Genomic DNA, 19,510 nt, shown 5'->3' with positions numbered 1-19,510 from the left:
CCAGATATCTCCTGGATCTCTAATTTATAAAAATGGCTAGAGTTGGTAGGGTTCCTTGAATACTGGCTGTCCCTGGACCCAATTGTGGCAGCCATCCTCCAGGAAAGAGAGAGGAAACTGCTATAATGTTAACAATCGCTGATAGTCACACAAGTCACATAGGTAGGTAGGGTTCCTTGGACATGTTTGCGATGAGTGTTGGTGGGAGGGGGTCATTTGTTTAGTAAACCTCCCATTCTTCTTACGCACTGAGCAGAAATATTGTCTGTTGACCTGTGATAGTTGACAGCCTGATGGCAGGATGGAGCAGCTTACCATGCAATTCTTTCTTCTGGTCACCTATCCATGGTGTCTAGTGGGATTTCTGCCATCCTGAGCAGGCGGTTTTGGAGTAAGCCTCCATTGTGTTCTATATATAAGGTGTCGAAGGAATGCTTTCAGCGCTAGATGAACAGCTAGCAGCTCTAGGTGACTGACATGGAGAGGAGTCTGATTGGGTATCCAGTGACCCTGAATAGTTAACTCCTGTGAATGCACTCCCCAAACTGTGAGTGATGCATCCGTTGTTATGGTTCTCTGTGAAACTGGGTCTAGGAAGGACCGTCCTTTTAGAAGATTGTTGGATTTCCACCACTGCAGAGAGTGGCAAGCTTGATGGCTGATCAACACCAGGTCTTCCATATGACCGTTTGCTTTAGACCATTGATGTGCTAAGCATTCCTGAAACGGGTGCATATTCAGTCTGACATATGATACTGTGGCTATACATGAGGCCATGGTACCTAGGAGATGCATTACTGTTTTTTACTGGTATTTGTCAATGAGGTCGATGAGGCTGAAACTGTCAGATAAGGTTTTGAAAGGACTGAATACTTACTAAATTTGGGTAAGCTATTCCTGTTTAGGAATTGAGGATGGCTAGGAGATAAGATTGTATTTGAAGGGTTGCAGATGGGACTTGACTGCATTGACTGGAACCTAAATGATGAAGTAGGATTATAGTAGTTTGACTGTGTTGAAAACAGTTTCGATAGTTTAACATTTTGATGAGCCAATCATCCTGGTAAGGGAAATTGTGTATGTTTTCTATGCGTAGATGAGCTGCTACTACTGCTAGACATCTGGTGAACACACTGGGTTCTATAGTGACCCAGAATAGAAGTACTTTGAATTGAAAGTGCTTTCCGTTTAATACAAATCTGAGGTACTGTTGATGTGCTGTGTGAATTGGGCTGTGAAAGTAAGCATCCTTTAGGTTTAATGTGGAAATGAAATCTCTTAGTTGTAGCAGTGGAATTACATCTTGAACAGTGACCATAGGGAAGTGCTCTGAGGGTATGCATCCATTTAGGAGTCTGAGGTCTCCTGTTGGTGTAGTGGTACAGGTTCTATTGCTCCCTTTTCAAGAAGAGCTTTCACTTCCTCTTTGAGCAGTTGTTGATGGTCTGTTGACAGCTTGTGTGTGCGGGTGGAATATTTGGAGATGTGGAAGTGAGCTCCAGGCAATAACCATGTAAGATAATATCCAACACCCACTGGTCGGAGGTGATAGTCCGTCATGTCGGAAAAAACTATTGAAGCCGTCCCCCGACAGGTCTAATATAATCAGGGGGAAAGGAAGGTCAAGGTTTTGTGGTGGTAGCTGCTGGTTTATTGACCGATATGTAGAGGAGGTGTCTGCACTTGCAGATGTACTTTTGCTGCTCCACGATATGGGAAGCTACGAGAATTCCCTCTTTTGGGTAGATGTTTGTAACACCACCCGATGCCCTTATCTCTTTCACGGTCTTGTTAGATTTTTTTCAAGTGAGGTGTCTACTTGAGGGCCAAAGAGATTCTCTCCCTCTAAAGGAAGTTTGTTGCACTTCTGGTTTGAAGCCTGAAACCTTGAGCCAGGTATGTCTTCTTATGAGGACACCTGTGTTAATACCTCTTGCAGCTGCAGTGAAACAATTTCAAGCTCCCTTTTCTTATATTCTTCCGGGAGATGTTGGAGGAGCCCCTGTATTTCATCCGAATGTACACAGTCATAACGGGAAAGGAGACCAAAGGAATTGGCTATCCTCCATTGGTTGGCTGTTTGTGCTGCCACTCTTTTACCCGCAGCATCTATTTTTCTTGCCTCTTTGTCTGGTGGGGGTGCCTCGTCAGATCTTTGTGAGCTCGTCCTCTTTCTTGCTGTAGCAACCACTAGGGAATCTGGTGGTAGTTGACACTTTATATATGTTTGATCTGTAGGGGATGGCATATACTTTTTATCCACTTTTGGTGTAATGACCCTTGCTTTTACTGAGTCTTTAAAAATGTTTGTGGTATGTCTTAAAATACCTTTAAACATGGGCAGATATTGTGCCAAATATTGAGTGGATAAAAGTGTTTCATATAAATAAATCATCCTCCAATGGTTCTGTGTGGAGCTAATCCTTATGAGAACTAGCTGCTCTACCTATGATGCCATGGTATGTTGTAGCATCATCTGGAGGGGAAGGTTTAACCTCGTATAAATCCAGGTCCATGTCTGCAGGCGGGCTATGTCGTATGTGTCCCGCAGATAGTCTTGAGGGGGAATAGAGCATTGGTTCTCGTCATCCTCATGGTTCCCATGTTCCTCAAAGGAATTAATAGAACCTTCGGGGAAGTAGTGCGAGTCTGCAGGAGGTTAATGTGGTGCAGAGTGTGCTCTTGGCGTCACTGGTGGTGGGCTAATTGGTGGAGGACTGGTGGCCTTATTTGCCCTTTTCCTGTGCTTTGGTTGGGCATGGGCGGTCCAATGCTTCCTCAAAAGTCAACAGTCTCTTTGCTGGCTTTTCTTTGCTTTGTGGAGTCACAGTCATAATTCTATCAGTGTCTGGGTGAATTAGCAGTTGTTTTTGTCTGTTATCGAGATGTTCCTGTAGCCTTTGAAGTACCAGTTCCACAGTTTCGGAGCTGGTCTTTAGTTTGACTGAAGTATGTGACTTCAGTTCCGAAGCAGTTTTTGATGTCGATGTTCTCGATGAAGGAAGTTGATTTTGGTGCCAAGGCACACCTAGGTTTTGGTGCTGGGGCTTTTGATTCAGAGTCTCGACTTGGGGCCAATGACAGGTGCATGGCCTTATGCGGACGCTTGGGTGCTGAGCCAGGGCTAGGCGTTTCTAGTACAGCTGTTCAGTGCCGACCATGACCTGAAGGCAGTGATGGCCCGTGCGATGGCTTCAGATGGTCTAAGCCAGACTGCTGACCCTCAGGGATAGTTTGTTGAGACTGTGGTCCAGATGGATGGGGCACATTACTCACAGTTTGACCTGTTGGAATGTGCTCGATTTCGATCCCAAACTGTAACCATGGGAGAAGGATCCCTCATCCACTGCTGAGGCCTGAGCTTGAGCTTGTGCCTCGTGTTGGTATTCTTCAGATTAAAAAATGTCGTTGAGTGTTGTCCACTCTTCGTCTGGCGATTTGAGTCTGCTTGCGTGCCGATCTTGCAGCATCTTTTTCTTTTGGAAGCACTTACACGCCTCCCAGATGGATTCTGATGATCTGGCGACAAGCACAAGTTATACACCAGGTCTTGGTAGGTTTGTGGAAACCGGCCGTGGCTGCGAAAGCAAAAACGAAAAGGTGTCAGTTTCATCACCAGCTGGGCATAATGTGAATTAAATTTGGTAAAGAAGAATCTGCCTCGAAGTGCGACTGTCCCCAGGGCCTTGGTCAGCTGGAACGCGTCATCGTTGATAGGCGACCAAAGTATACTATAAGTAACCGCGACTGATAACCATGCCGATGTTAGAGGCCTAAATGCTAGTTTTTCGTCTATCCCAAAAGGGAGCAAGGGGTACACAACAGACCCCGACAGCAGGAAATAACAATCTCACAACAGAGTCGAGGACCATGCACATTGCAAGCAAAAGGAGGATTCACTACCCCGCGTGATTTGAAATACTTCTTAGAAGAAAAACAACTTGCACACTTTTGAGCCCTACACTAGATGGCGGACTTATGCTAAGCATGTGTAACTACAGCCACACATGGCATCAAACAAGTATTTACACTAACGTTTGAAACATTTAGTGCTTAAAGTCAATGTGAGATAAAGGATTCTGACACAAGATATGGTGGGCAATACAGGACACAGCTTGTGATACATAGTTCAGGAGAAGTACAATGAAGATATGAATATTATGAACTATTGGGGGTATTATTGTCTGAAGATGTGGGCCTTGATAAATGAGCTAAACTGTTGGAAGATTGTAAAGAGGCTTAGGGAGACATTTATAAGTGGGCACAGCAGGGCATATGTCAAAATAGGTGGATAGCAACACTAAAAGATAATGGATGGAATAATGAACATTGTCAAGCATTCACCCACATCACAGATTTGGGTTAAATCCATCGTTCTTGTGATCGCCATACCACCCCAGTTTGGAGCCAGCCATATGCAAATCAGTTTCCCCATGGGAACAGTTCAGCCCAAGCTACGAAGCCAGGTCCTCCATGGATCGGAAAACAAGTATCCTGGGATTAGCTTTGGGGTATCACCTCTCACCAGACAAGCTAGTTTGAATCCAGTGGAATAGTGAGCACAGTACCCACGTCTGGGCATACCCTTCCCACTAAGAGCGACTTAAAGCAACACAAAAAGATAAACGATGGAATGCTGAATATTGTCAAGCATTCACCCCAAATTACAGATATGGGTTAAATCCATTGTTCTTTTGCTTGCCACACCACCCCAGTTTGGACCCAGCTATATGCAAATCAGTCTTGACCCTGCTCCCCATGGGAACAGTCCAGTCCGAACTGCCAGGCCAGGTCCTCCTGAGATTAAGCAACTGACTGTGTGGATGATGGTCTTAAGTGGAATTGCGAAGACCAGCGCAGAGGGTTGTTATAAAGGATGGCAAGTACAGTTTATCTTCAGACACAGGGAAATACCAGGAGAAAATGGCACCAACATAAAAATTCAGTGGTACATCTCACAGTGTCAGGTTTGACGATAAGGAAAAATTCATATGGGGGGGGGGGGGGCATATGGTTATCCTCGGGCAGAGAGAGGGAGAACAGCTAGATGGCTACCTCTGTGTCGCCCACACCTCCTTGTGGTTAAGTGTTCACAGAATAAGTAATTTCAACAATTTCAACACTGTAAGGGGAAACTGGTTGAAAGCACTAATGTACAGGAGCAAGACAGGACTATGACAAAATGGCAAATAATTCTAGCACATCAAAAGGTAAGTAAGGCTAGCCTCTTCAATTAGAAGGCATAGAAATTGGATACATGAGTTGAATAATGAACAAGACCTCCATGCCAAATGCACATTAGTTACATACAGTTTTCTATTTGAAGGAGGACGGGAATGCATTTTGCTATTCCACATGCTGAGGTCAGCAAGGGTGAACACAATATTCTCTTTGAATCTTAGGGGTGATGCAAGATACAAGAAGCTTAACCAAAATGTAAGATTATGACAAACCACTCAACTTGAAGAAAGGAAGAGGAGTGAGCATTTTAATGAGCGCACATTCACGCTATAAGGATAAATCATCCCACTTCTAGCAGGTAGAGAAAAAGAAGGCACATTTCCTATTTATACACAGAGAATGAAGCATGTGTTTACAATCTTGGTTTGGTAGTGCAAGTTGGCACCCACTCCCAAAATGAGTAGATCTTCCCTCTTACCTTCCATCCAAGCAGCTCTGCCAGTGCCAAACAGCCATCATCGCAGTTCCCCAACCAGGCCACATCCCTGCAGCAAATCAAAACAAGAATTGATACATTGAGGGAGAGGAAGAAGAAAGAATTCATAAATCTAATATTCTAAGGTGAACATCATGGACTCTAGCCTTGAGCTAGAGTGGAGTGCTGTCTGAAATTAAGGATAGGCAGTGATGCCCCTGGGCCTATGTATCAGTAAACTATGACCAGAATTACACGGAATGTCCCATTATTGTGCCTCCAAATACAACTGTGATGCTACCAGTGCCCTGACCCTAAAATGTTTATGTTTGATTGACATACTCAACTGGCATAAGGAATATGCTACTTACCAGTATGCATCTGTTCTTGGCATGTAGAGCTGCAGATCTACACACTTGTGCATAGATCGCCATCTGGTGTTGGGCCCGGATGTTTGCAGTTGTTTTTCCTCTTGGAAAGTCTTTGGAAGTCACGAGGTCGGTGACTCCTCCTCTGGATCGTATTGCGCATGGGCTTCGGCTCCATCCTCAGATTGTTTTTCGCCAGCCAGGAAAGATGGAGCGTAGTAATAACAGTGAAGAGGCCCATGTGTATAGTATCTAAATAAGATAAACTGGAACAGATAAAGGTAGCCGGGGAGGCGGGTGGGTGTGTGTAGATCTGCAGCTCTACATGCCAAGAACAGATGCATACTGGTAAGTAGCATATTCCGTTCAAGGCATATGAGCTGCAGATTACACACTTGTGCATAGATTATATAGCAGTACCCATCCTTAGCGGCGGCCACCCGTATCTGTTGCAGTGGTTTGAAATAATGTTTTAAGTACAGCCTGGCCCACACTAGCCTGTTGCTTAGTTTGCACATCTACACAATAGTGTTTAGTGAAAGTGTGCGGTGTTGACCATGTAGCTGCTTTGCAGATATCATCTAATGGGATGTTTCCTAGAAAAGCCATTGAAGCCCCTATTTTACGTGTAGAATGGGCTTTAGGGGGAACGGATAGCGTTTGTTTTGCTTTGTGGTAGCAAATCTGAATGCATTTGACAATCCACCTAGCTATCCCCGACTTGGAGATGGGGTTGCCCTTGTGTGGTGGAGAGAAAGAGACAAACAGTTGTTTGGTCTTACGGAAAGGTTTTGTTCTCTGGATGTAGTACAGTAAGGCTCGTTTGACATCTAGTGTGTGGAGAGCTCTTTCTGCAACGGTCTGTGGCTGCGAGAAGAATACTGGTAGTTCTACAGATTGGTTTAGGTGAAAGGGAGAAATTACTTTAGGGAGGAATTTTGGGTTGGTACGGAGAACAACTTTGTTATGGTGCATTTGTAGAAAGGGTTCTTGAATGGTAAATGCTTGTATCTCACTGACCCTTCTGAGGGAAGTGATGGCTACGAGAAAAGCGGTTTTCCACGTTAAAAATTGGAGTTCACATTTGTGTAGTGGTTCGAAGGGAGGCCCCATTAGTCTGGTGAGAACGATATTTAGGTTCCACACAGGTGAGGGTTGCACTCTGGGGGGAATTATTCTTTTCAGGCCTTCCATGAAGGCTTTAATGGCAGGTACTCTAAAGAGTGATAGATGTTGCCTATTTTGTAGGTAAGCTGCTATGGCTGCGAGGTGCAGGCGAATGGACGTATAGGCTAGATTGCACCTTTGTAGGTGGAGTAAGTAGCCTATGATGTGTTGAATGGAGAAGTCTAGGGGATTGATGGTGTTGTTGTGACAATAGACAACAAAACGTTTCCACTTGGCGGCGTAGCACGCCCTAGTGGTGGGTCGCCTAGCTTCTTTGAGGACGTTCATACAGTCAGGGGGAAGATTTAGATAGCCGAATTCTAGGATTTCAGGAGCCAGATCGCAAGGTTGAGCTGAGCTGGGTCCGTGTGTTTGATCTCTCCATGGTTCTGGGTTGAGAGGTGTGGAGAGAGGCGTAATTTTTGGTGCGGTACTACAGATAGTTCCAGCAGTGTGGTGTACCACGGTTGTCTGGCCCAAGTTGGAGCTACTAGGATTAGTGTGAGGGAGTGTTGCTGTAGTTTGTGAACCACTAGTGGAATGAGTGGGTGAGGCGGAAAAGCGTACGCAAATCTGCCTGACCAGTTCATCCATATCGCATTTCCTTTGGACAATGGGTGTGGATATCTGGCGGCAAAGCTTGGGCATTTGGTGTTTTCGTGGGTGGCGAAGAGGTCTATCTGTGGATGCCCCCAAATTCGAAAGTACGGGTGTAGAACTTGTGGATTTGTTGTGTTTGTCTGCTGAGCTGATCTGCCATAGTGTTTTGGACTCCTGGGACATGTTGAGCTAGGAGAAAGATTTCCTGGGGTATGGCCCATCTCCATATGCTCTGTGCTAGCTGAGAGAGCTGTGGAGAGTGTGTGCCGCCTTGTTATTGAATATAGTACATGGCTGTCATGTTGTCTGTGCGGATTAGGACTGCTTTGCCTGAAATCTGTGTTTGAAAAGATTTTAGGGCTAAGAAGATTGCTAGTAACTCCAGATGGTTGATATGGAGTAACTTCTGTTGCGGTGTCCATGTGCCCTGCACAGTGAGATGTAATAGATGAGCTCCCCAGCCGGAGAGCGATGCGTCTGTTGTTAGTACTATCTGGGGAACCGGGTCCAGGAACGGTCAACCTATGGAAAGGTTTGTGGTGGTCCACCACTGCAGAGAGCGATGGGTACGACCGTCTACCAACACCAGATCTGTTAATTGACCTTGGGCCTGGTTTCATTGGCGCGCTAAACACTCTTGGAGAGGATGCATCTGGAGTCTTGCGTGAGGTACTATGAAGATGTAAGAGGCCATCATCCCTATTAGTTGCATAAACACTCGAGCTGTTGTGCCATGAATTTTGCGCGTAAAGCCTGAATGCTTGTAATCCTGGCAGGATTGGGGTAGGCTAGCGCTTTTGAGGTGTCTATGGTGGCACCGAGGTATTGTTTTATGTGGGATGGTTGTAGATGGGACTTTGCGTGGTTTACTGTGAAGCCCAGTTGGTGAAGTAGCTGGATAGTGGCATACGTGTGTTGTACACACTGGCTGTATGAACTGGCTTTTATTAGCCAGTCATCTAGATATGGGAAGACATGGATGTGTTGTCTCCTGAGGTGTGCTGCTACTACTGCTAGGCACTTGGTGAATACTCGTGGTGCTGTTGTGACTCCGAACTGGAGTATTTTGAATTGGTAGTGTTGGCCGTCCACTACAAATCGGAGGAACTTCCTGTGAGCGGTGTGCACTGGAATACGGAAATAAGCGTCTTTTAGGTCTAAAGTGGTCAGGAAGTCGTTTTGGGAAAGCAGTGGAACTACCTGCTGAAGCGTTACCATGTGAAAATGGTCTGAGTGTATGTATCTGTTCAGGGGCGGAGATCTAGGATGGGCCGCAGAGTTTCGTCCCTTTTTGGTATGAGAAAGTATAAGGAATAGACCCCCATATTTCTTTGGTTGGTAGGAACGTGTTCTATCGCCCTTTTCTGTAGGAGGGAGATTACCTCCTGCTTTAGTAGTGTTGGATGTTCTTGTGACATTGGGCGTTGTCTGGGTGGAATGTTTGGGGGGTAGATATTAGTTCTAGGCAGTAGCCTGACTGAATTATTTGTGTTACCCATTTTTCTGAGGTGATGGTAGCCCAGACAGGGAGGACATTTTTGAGTCTGTCCCCGACCGGAGTGGGATGGTCTGGGGGGAGTGGAGGGAAGTCATTGGGTAGGTGCGGTGGCAGATCGGGCGGTGTTTGTCTTCCCTCTGCCTTTGTTATTGTTTCCCCTGTAGCAGCCTCTTTGGTAGCCCCTTGTATAGGTGGACTGGGTAGGGGCCTTATATGGGGTGGAAGCGGTGTCGGAGGAGTAGCCTCTGGATGTGCTCCGAAAGGAAGAGCGGCGAAAAGAGTGCCTGGGAGTGTGTGATTGTGAGGCTCCCATGGATTTTGCCGTGTCCGTGTCCTTTTTCATCTTTTCTCGGGCCTCATCCACTTTTGGGCCAAAGAGATGTTCCTGGTCAAAGGGATGGTTGAGGATGGAGGCTTGTACCACCGGTTTAAAACCTGAGATCCTTAGCCAGGCATGGCGACGGAGGAGGACACTAGTATTAATGGCCCTGGAGGCTGTGTCTGCTGCATCTAGGGCACAACGTATGGAGGTATTAGTAATGGTTTTGCCCTCCTGAATTAGCTTGTTGGCCCTAGGTTTGTATTTAGCAGGGAGATGTTGCATTATGGCTTCTAATTCGTCATAATGGGCCCTGTCATACCTGGCTAGTAGCGCTTGTGTATTAGCGATACGCCATATGTTGGCAGCTTGGGATGCAGTACACTTGCCTGATGCGTCCAAGAGTTTAGACTCTTTGTCAGGTGGTGGTGCTTCGCCTGACCCTTGGGAGTTGGCCCTTTTACGTGCTGTGGACACTACCAGAGAATCTAGTGGTGCAGGCCCTCTGATGTAGGAGGGATCTGTAGGGGCGGATATGTATTTCTTTTCAATGCGCGGGTTAATGACCCTGGCTCTGACTGGGTCTTTAAAGACCTCTGGCGCATGTTTTATAACTCCCTTGAGCATAGGCAATATGGAGGTAGTCCTATGTGTTGTGTCAAACGTATCGAGGAGGAAATCCTCCTCCACAGGGGCGGTATGGAGATCTACCCCGTGATAGTGTGCTGCCCTTTGTAGTAGATGGTTGAACCCCAGTGAGTCTTCTGGTGGGGAAGACTCACTCCTCTGGATCGTATTGCGCATGGGCTTCGGCTCCATCCTCAGATTGTTTTTCGCCAGCCGGGAAAGATGGAGCGTAGTAATAACAGTGAAGAGGCCCATGTGTATAGTATCTAAATAAGATAAACTGGAACAGATAAAGGTAGCCGGGGAGGCGGGTGGGTGTGTGTAGATCTGCAGCTCTACATGCCAAGAACAGATGCATACTGGTAAGTAGCATATTCCGTTCAAGGCATATGAGCTGCAGATTACACACTTGTGCATAGATTATATAGCAGTACCCATCCTTAGCGGCGGCCACCCGTATCTGTTGCAGTGGTTTGAAATAATGTTTTAAGTACAGCCTGGCCCACACTAGCCTGTTGCTTAGTTTGCACATCTACACAATAGTGTTTAGTGAAAGTGTGCGGTGTTGACCATGTAGCTGCTTTGCAGATATCATCTAATGGGATGTTTCCTAGAAAAGCCATTGAAGCCCCTATTTTACGTGTAGAATGGGCTTTAGGGGGAACGGATAGCGTTTGTTTTGCTTTGTTGAAATCCTCCTGAGGCGGAAAGCCGGGAGAACTCTGGCCGATTATTTTTAAAATTGTGATTTTACTCTGTGTTTTAAACAAAGTACTTTGCACTTACTTGCACTCCACGGACATAGTTGCAGCTGGGATAGCACTAGCGCAGCTGATTCGAGCGTTGTTGGAGGTGGAGAATCGCGCTGCGGCCATCGCGCGCTTGACCCCCCAGACACGCCCATTCTCGAGGCCACGCCCATTCCGAGGCGACGCCCACTTCCCCGACCTATATAAGCGCAACGTAACTCTAACGCGCCAACAGTTGAAATCCTCCTGAGGCGGAAAGCCGGGAGAACTCTGGCCGATTATTTTTAAAATTGTGATTTTACTCTGTGTTTTAAACAAAGTACTTTGCACTTACTTGCACTCCACGGACCTAGTTGCAGCTGGGATAGCACTAGCGCAGCTGATTCGAGCGTTGTTGGAGGTGGAGAATCGCGCTGCGGCCATCGCGCGCTTGACCCCCCAGACACGCCCATTCTCGAGGCCACGCCCATTCCGAGGCGACGCCCACTTCCCCGACCTATATAAGCGCAACGTAACTCTAACGCGCCAACAGTTGAAATCCTCCTGAGGCGGAAAGCCGGGAGAACTCTGGCCGATTATTTTTAAAATTGTGATTTTACTCTGTGTTTTAAACAAAGTACTTTGCACTTACTTGCACTCCACGGACATAGTTGCAGCTGGGATAGCACTAGCGCAGCTGATTCGAGCGTTGTTGGAGGTGGAGAATCGCGCTGCGGCCATCGCGCGCTTGACCCCCCAGACACGCCCATTCTCGAGGCCACGCCCATTCCGAGGCGACGCCCACTTCCCCGACCTATATAAGCGCAACGTAACTCTAACGCGCCAACAGTTGAAATCCTCCTGAGGCGGAAAGCCGGGAGAACTCTGGCCGATTATTTTTAAAATTGTGATTTTACTCTGTGTTTTAAACAAAGTACTTTGCACTTACTTGCACTCCACGGACCTAGTTGCAGCTGGGATAGCACTAGCGCAGCTGATTCGAGCGTTGTTGGAGGTGGAGAATCGCGCTGCGGCCATCGCGCGCTTGACCCCCCAGACACGCCCATTCTCGAGGCCACGCCTCCCGCCCCTATTTCAATGCGCCTTCCCCGGACGCGCAGCGGGCGAGCGCAGCGGGCGCGCCGGCATCGCGCCGAAGTCGCGCCTAAGTCCAGCCCGTCTGCGCCCGTCCGCGATCGTACACGGTCCAGGGCCTTACCCCATGCCCCTCGGGACAATCACACACGGTGGAGTAAGCAGGAATTACTTGCCTTACGCCGAAATGTGAATGTTTCTTGCAAGCATAAACTTCGAGTAGAAGACAACATAGGCTGCGAACACTGCCACTTCTCCTATGACCTTGGTAGGAATACGAACAGTAAGGACTACATCATGCACTGCGGACTGCTCAATGTACGCTCATTAAGGAAACACAAGTTAGATCTATATGACCTACTTACTGAGAAAAACTGGGACCTTGTATTCCTAACAGAAACGTGGTTAGACAATGAGTCTACATCCGATGCCCTGGAGGCACTTCCAGTAGGATATACAATACACAGACAGGACAGACCCATAGGCAGAGGAGGGGGCATTGCAATTGTAACTCGAGAAAGCTTGCAATGCCAATTGGACAGTTCTCCCACCTTGGATTGTGAGGCAGGGAGTTTCACTATTAAAGTGACTAATAGCCATACGATAAAGGGCATGCTAATCTACAGACCCCCAGGCCCTATAGCCAAGTTTGAGGAAAGTCTGGTTGAAGGCATTATGGAGACTGCTTTACGTAATGACAAATTTTTGGTACTCGGAGACCTTAACTTACACCTCAATAACCCCTTAGATTGCGCCAGTAAGAATTTCAGTCAGGCTTTAGGTGCCCTCCAACTGAATCAAATTGTTAGCGGTCCGACACATCAGTTAGGTCACCTGCTGGATCCCATATTTGTAAACTGGGGGGAAATAGAAGCTATAACCCCTATTCCCATCCCCTGGTCGGATCACTATCTAGTCCCTTTCTCCATTCGTATTCCTGGAAGCACACCCCCGCAGCCAACATTATTGTATCATCTTAGGCGGAATTGGGCTACTTTCTCCCAGCCTAAATTCTGCGAGGCACTGACCAAGGGGGGGAGCCCGGGGGGGGAGGACGCCGACACAGCTAACACTAATCTTTGCAATCGCATCTCTGAGGCACTGGACGTTACAGCTCCTCTTCAAAAAACCAAATCCGGGGGCCGTGTTCAACAAACTGCCCCATGGTTCAACGTGGAACTAAGAACCATGAAAACCACACTGAAAAGAGCCGAAAGAGATTGGCGTAGGACCTTCTCCAAAGAATCTAGAGCCACCTACTTGACTAACAGACGACTTTACCATGGTCAAATCAGAAAATCTAAAGCAGCATACTATGCGTCCAGAATCAGTGAAGCTGGTAACTCAACGAAAGAGCTGTTTTCACTCTATAAAACTCTTTCGAGCGGAAAATCAATCAATACCCCAGTTGATTGTTCCCCCGAATCATGCAATAAAATTGCAGATTTCTTTTCAGAAAAAATAGCCAAAATCTATTCAGCGTTCCCAACGCAGCCTATAACTGGGACAGAATTTGTCGAAAGCCCCAGGGAATGGGGTGATAGACGCAGACTGACCCACTTTTTCGTCCCGCCCCCAGAAGACTTCCTAAAAATTTGTAGATCAGTGAGGTCGGGTTCTCCACGGGATCCTACCACACCTAAACGTCTAGTGGATTGTCTGGTGGTATTAGAACCTTACATCAGACATCTACTAGACGTGTCTTTTAGTACCATGACAGTACCTAAAGACTGGAAAAGGGCGGTGGTCCTACCTTTAAGGAAGAAACCTACCATTAGTTTTGAGAAACTTGAGAACCTGCGGCCAATTTCTCTCCTACCATACTAAGCCAAAGTAGCCGAAAAAACGGTCAATCTACAACTGATGGACTTTGTTGATAAAGCCACCTTATTACACGATACTCAATTCGGTTTTCGTCCCCGTCACTCTACAGAATCTGCATTACTGACGGCGGTGGAATCCCTACGTCAGGGGGCGGATGAGGGTCACACCATGGCCCTCATCCTATTGGACCTGAGTGCAGCATTTGACACTGTTGCTCATGCCAACTTGCTACAGTGTCTGAATAACGGAGGAATATCTGAGGCTGCACTTCAATGGATCCAATCGTTCCTAACTGGGAGAAGCTTCCAAGTCCGCCTGGGTGATCACTACTCTAGAGACATAGGTTTGGGACAGGGCGTTCCCCAGGGATCGTCCCTGAGCCCAACTTTATTTAATCTTTATGTCTCTCCAGTGGCTTCAATTGCCGCGAGTCATGGATTGGAAATCGTGTCATATGCCGATGACACGCAGTTGGTTATCTCCCTCTCTCGAGCGCCCGGACTTGTTATGGACAGCTTCAGAGCTTGCATGCAAGATCTTGCAACCTGGATGTCCACTAATTGCCTGAAATTAAATGGCAACAAGACCGAGGTACTCGTGGTGGGGGGGAGTCCTTCCGTCTGGTCGTCGGCATGGTGGCCCCCATGCCTAGGGCAAGCACCTATGCCCCGTCAGGAAGTAAAAAACCTGGGCGTATGGCTCGATGCTGACCTGTCTTTTGGACCCCAAATAAACCGAGTGGCGGGTGTCTGCTTTAGCGTTTTAAAAATCTTACGCAAGGTCCTTGCTCTCCTTCCTATGTCCGCCCGGAGAACGTTGGTACATGCCCTCGTGACATCGCGCCTAGACTATGGCAACCTTTTGTACTTAGGAGCCACCTGTAAGGCAATAAACCGCCTCCAGGTATTGCAGAACGCGGCAGCCCGACTCATCCTTAAAATTCCTAATAGATCGGATTCGAAAGCTGCCCTTCACACTCTCCACTGGCTGCCAGTGAGAAGCAGAGTGGAATTTAAAGCCCTCTGTACCTGCCATCGCATCCTTGCTCGGAAAGCTCCCAGACCACTCCAGAACCTTGCTATCAGGTATGAACCTTCTCGCGCTCTGCGCTCTTCTCACGGAGGTCTACTTGTGGTCCCTAGGGTCAGAAAGGCTCGTATGGGTGGACGCTCTTTTCGCCATTTGGCAGCGAAGCGCTGGAACGCCCTGCCTCTTAATCTCCGCCTAGACCCCTCGGAATCCAGCTTCCGGAAGAATTTAAAAACTCTCCTCTTTTCAAGATAGTCGTGCCTACTCCTCACTACTGCTCTGAGTCTCTCAGCTGTAGCGCGGGGACACGCTTTCGAGCGTTACCAAGCGCTTTATAAACCTCCCTAATAATAATAAATAATTTGTGGTAGCAAATCTGAATGCATTTGACAATCCACCTAGCTATCCCCGACTTGGAGATGGGGTTGCCCTTGTGTGGTGGAGAGAAAGAGACAAACAGTTGTTTGGTCTTACGGAAAGGTTTTGTTCTCTGGATGTAGTACAGTAAGGCTCGTTTGACATCTAGTGTGTGGAGAGCTCTTTCTGCAACGGTCTGTGGCTGCGAGAAGAATACTGGTAGTTCTACAGATTGGTTTAGGTGAAAGGGAGAAATTACTTTAGGGAGGAATTTTGGGTTGGTACGGAGAACAACTTTGTTATGGTGCATTTGTAGAAAGGGTTCTTGAATGGTAAATGCTTGTATCTCACTGACCCTTCTGAGGGAAGTGATGGCTACGAGAAAAGCGGTTTTCCACGTTAAAAATTGGAGTTCACATTTGTGTAGTGGTTCGAAGGGAGGCCCCATTAGTCTGGTGAGAACGATATTTAGGTTCCACACAGGTGAGGGTTGCACTCTGGGGGGAATTATTCTTTTCAGGCCGTCCATGAAGGCTTTAATGGCAGGTACTCTAAAGAGTGATAGATGTTGCCTATTTTGTAGGTAAGCTGCTATGGCTGCGAGGTGCAGGCGAATGGACGTATAGGCTAGATTGCACCTTTGTAGGTGGAGTAAGTAGCCTATGATGTGTTGAATGGAGAAGTCTAGGGGATTGATGGTGTTGTTGTGACAATAGACAACAAAACGTTTCCACTTGGCGGCGTAGCACGCCCTAGTGGTGGGTCGCCTAGCTTCTTTGAGGACGTTCATACAGTCAGGGGGAAGATTTAGATAGCCGAATTCTAGGATTTCAGGAGCCAGATCGCAAGGTTGAGCTGAGCTGGGTCCGTGTGTTTGATCTCTCCATGGTTCTGGGTTGAGAGGTGTGGAGAGAGGCGTAATTTTTGGTGCGGTACTACAGATAGTTCCAGCAGTGTGGTGTACCAAGGTTGTCTGGCCCAAGTTGGAGCTACTAGGATTAGTGTGAGGGAGTGTTGCTGTAGTTTGTGAACCACTAGTGGAATGAGTGGGTGAGGCGGAAAAGCGTACGCAAATCTGCCTGACCAGTTCATCCATATCGCATTTCCTTTGGACAATGGGTGTGGATATCTGGCGGCAAAGCTTGGGCATTTGGTGTTTTCGTGGGTGGCGAAGAGGTCTATCTGTGGATGCCCCCAAATTCGAAAGTACGGGTGTAGAACTTGTGGATTTGTTGTGTTTGTCTGCTGAGCTGATCTGCCATAGTGTTTTGGACTCCTGGGACATGTTGAGCTAGGAGAAAGATTTCCTGGGGTATGGCCCATCTCCATATGCTCTGTGCTAGCTGAGAGAGCTGTGGAGAGTGTGTGCCGCCTTGTTATTGAATATAGTACATGGCTGTCATGTTGTCTGTGCGGATTAGGACTGCTTTGCCTGAAATCTGTGTTTGAAAAGATTTTAGGGCTAAGAAGATTGCTAGTAACTCCAGATGGTTGATATGGAGTAACTTCTGTTGCGGTGTCCATGTGCCCTGCACAGTGAGATGTAATAGATGAGCTCCCCAGCCGGAGAGCGATGCGTCTGTTGTTAGTACTATCTGGGGAACCGGGTCCAGGAACGGTCAACCTATGGAAAGGTTTGTGGTGGTCCACCACTGCAGAGAGCGATGGGTACGACCGTCTACCAACACCAGATCTGTTAATTGACCTTGGGCCTGGTTTCATTGGCGCGCTAAACACTCTTGGAGAGGATGCATCTGGAGTCTTGCGTGAGGTACTATGAAGATGCAAGAGGCCATCATCCCTATTAGTTGCATAAACACTCGAGCTGTTGTGCCATGAATTTTGCGCGTAAAGCCTGAATGCTTGTAATCCTGGCAGGATTGGGGTAGGCTAGCGCTTTTGAGGTGTCTATGGTGGCACCGAGGTATTGTTTTATGTGGGATGGTTGTAGATGGGACTTTGCGTGGTTTACTGTGAAGCCCAGTTGGTGAAGTAGCTGGATAGTGGCATACGTGTGTTGTACACACTGGCTGTATGAACTGGCTTTTATTAGCCAGTCATCTAGATATGGGAAGACATGGATGTGTTGTCTCCTGAGGTGTGCTGCTACTACTGCTAGGCACTTGGTGAATACTCGTGGTGCTGTTGTGACTCCGAACTGGAGTATTTTGAATTGGTAGTGTTGGCCGTCCACTACAAATCGGAGGAACTTCCTGTGAGCGGTGTGCACTGGAATACGGAAATAAGCGTCTTTTAGGTCTAAAGTGGTCAGGAAGTCGTTTTGGGAAAGCAGTGGAACTACCTGCTGAAGCGTTACCATGTGAAAATGGTCTGAGTGTATGTATCTGTTCAGGGGCGGAGATCTAGGATGGGCCGCAGAGTTTCGTCCCTTTTTGGTATGAGAAAGTATAAGGAATAGACCCCCATATTTCTTTGGTTGGTAGGAACGTGTTCTATCGCCCTTTTCTGTAGGAGGGAGATTACCTCCTGCTTTAGTAGTGTTGGATGTTCTTGTGACATTGGGCGTTGTCTGGGTGGAATGTTTGGGGGGTAGATATTAGTTCTAGGCAGTAGCCTGACTGAATTATTTGTGTTACCCATTTTTCTGAGGTGATGGTAGCCCAGACAGGGAGGACATTTTTGAGTCTGTCCCCGACCGGAGTGGGATGGTCTGGGGGGAGTGGAGGGAAGTCATTGGGTAGGTGCGGTGGCAGATCGGGCGGTGTTTGTCTTCCCTCTGCCTTTGTTATTGTTTCCCCTGTAGCAGCCTCTTTGGTAGCCCCTTGTATAGGTGGACTGGGTAGGGGCCTTATATGGGGTGGAAGCGGTGTCGGAGGAGTAGCCTCTGGATGTGCTCCGAAAGGAAGAGCGGCGAAAAGAGTGCCTGGGAGTGTGTGATTGTGAGGCTCCCATGGATTTTGCCGTGTCCGTGTCCTTTTTCATCTTTTCTCGGGCCTCATCCACTTTTGGGCCAAAGAGATGTTCCTGGTCAAAGGGATGGTTGAGGATGGAGGCTTGTACCACCGGTTTAAAACCTGAGATCCTTAGCCAGGCATGGCGACGGAGGAGGACACTAGTATTAATGGCCCTGGAGGCTGTGTCTGCTGCATCTAGGGCACAACGTATGGAGGTATTAGTAATGGTTTTGCCCTCCTGAATTAGCTTGTTGGCCCTAGGTTTGTATTTAGCAGGGAGATGTTGCATTATGGCTTCTAATTCGTCATAATGGGCCCTGTCATACCTGGCTAGTAGCGCTTGTGTATTAGCGATACGCCATATGTTGGCAGCTTGGGATGCAGTACACTTGCCTGATGCGTCCAAGAGTTTAGACTCTTTGTCAGGTGGTGGTGCTTCGCCTGACCCTTGGGAGTTGGCCCTTTTACGTGCTGTGGACACTACCAGAGAATCTAGTGGTGCAGGCCCTCTGATGTAGGAGGGATCTGTAGGGGCGGATATGTATTTCTTTTCAATGCGCGGGTTAATGACCCTGGCTCTGACTGGGTCTTTAAAGACCTCTGGCGCATGTTTTATAACTCCCTTGAGCATAGGCAATATGGAGGTAGTCCTATGTGTTGTGTCAAACGTATCGAGGAGGAAATCCTCCTCCACAGGGGCGGTATGGAGATCTACCCCGTGATAGTGTGCTGCCCTTTGTAGTAGATGGTTGAACCCCAGTGAGTCTAATGGTGGGGAAGGTCTGGAAGGGTAGAGATCATCCTGTGGGACGTTAGGGATATTATAATCGTCCCATGGGTCTGGGGAGCCTGTGGGAGTGGGGTCCCCTGTAGGTAAATCTTGGGGCACGTCTCCTATGTCATCATATGGGTCCCCCTGATTGTCATCATCCGGAGAGGGTGTTGGGGAATGATGAGGTGGGGCGGAGACGGTGGAAGAGGGGGAGGTGGAGGGGGCGGTGGAGGTGGGGAAGGTATTCTGAAAGGAGAGGTAGCAGAGTCCTTCCTCTTTGGAGGTGGAGCAGGTTTTTCCAGCTGTCTCTTTTTGATGGAGAGCATCAAATGTCCGGTTTTAGGATCCTTGATTAGTGTTTTTTGTAATGGATCCGGTGTAAAGAGTTCTGGTGAGGTTGGTTGGTCCGTCGGCGCCGAAGGCATCGGGCCGTTGGTGTTTTGGCTTTATCCGCGCTGGTTCGTTGTTTGGAACTATGCTTGGAAAAGTCTGATTGTTTGGTCGGCGCCGAGATGGATTTCGGCTTCGAAGTGTCGGTGGTCTTGTGTGCTTTTG

General features: G+C 47.7%; 1 protein-coding gene across 2 annotated transcripts in view; it reads right to left on the bottom strand.

Moving 5' to 3' along the window:
• The window catches only part of SIRT2 (sirtuin 2), a 226,239-nt gene that overhangs the window by 22,200 nt on the left and 184,529 nt on the right, over nucleotides 1-19,510 (bottom strand). For both annotated transcript variants that reach the window (XM_085624999.1, XM_085625000.1), the window contains one exon: nucleotides 5,660-5,726. In XM_085624999.1, the coding sequence (XP_085481125.1) occupies nucleotides 5,660-5,726 (67 nt within the window). The remainder of the gene's footprint in view (nucleotides 1-5,659; nucleotides 5,727-19,510) is intronic.

The sequence above is a fragment of the Triturus cristatus genome, chromosome 9 (assembly GCF_964204655.1).
Source record: "Triturus cristatus chromosome 9, aTriCri1.1, whole genome shotgun sequence".
Taxonomy (NCBI): domain Eukaryota; kingdom Metazoa; phylum Chordata; class Amphibia; order Caudata; family Salamandridae; genus Triturus; species Triturus cristatus.
The sequence above is the reverse complement of the archived record's forward strand: the minus strand, read 5'-3'. Positions and strand labels throughout refer to the sequence as shown.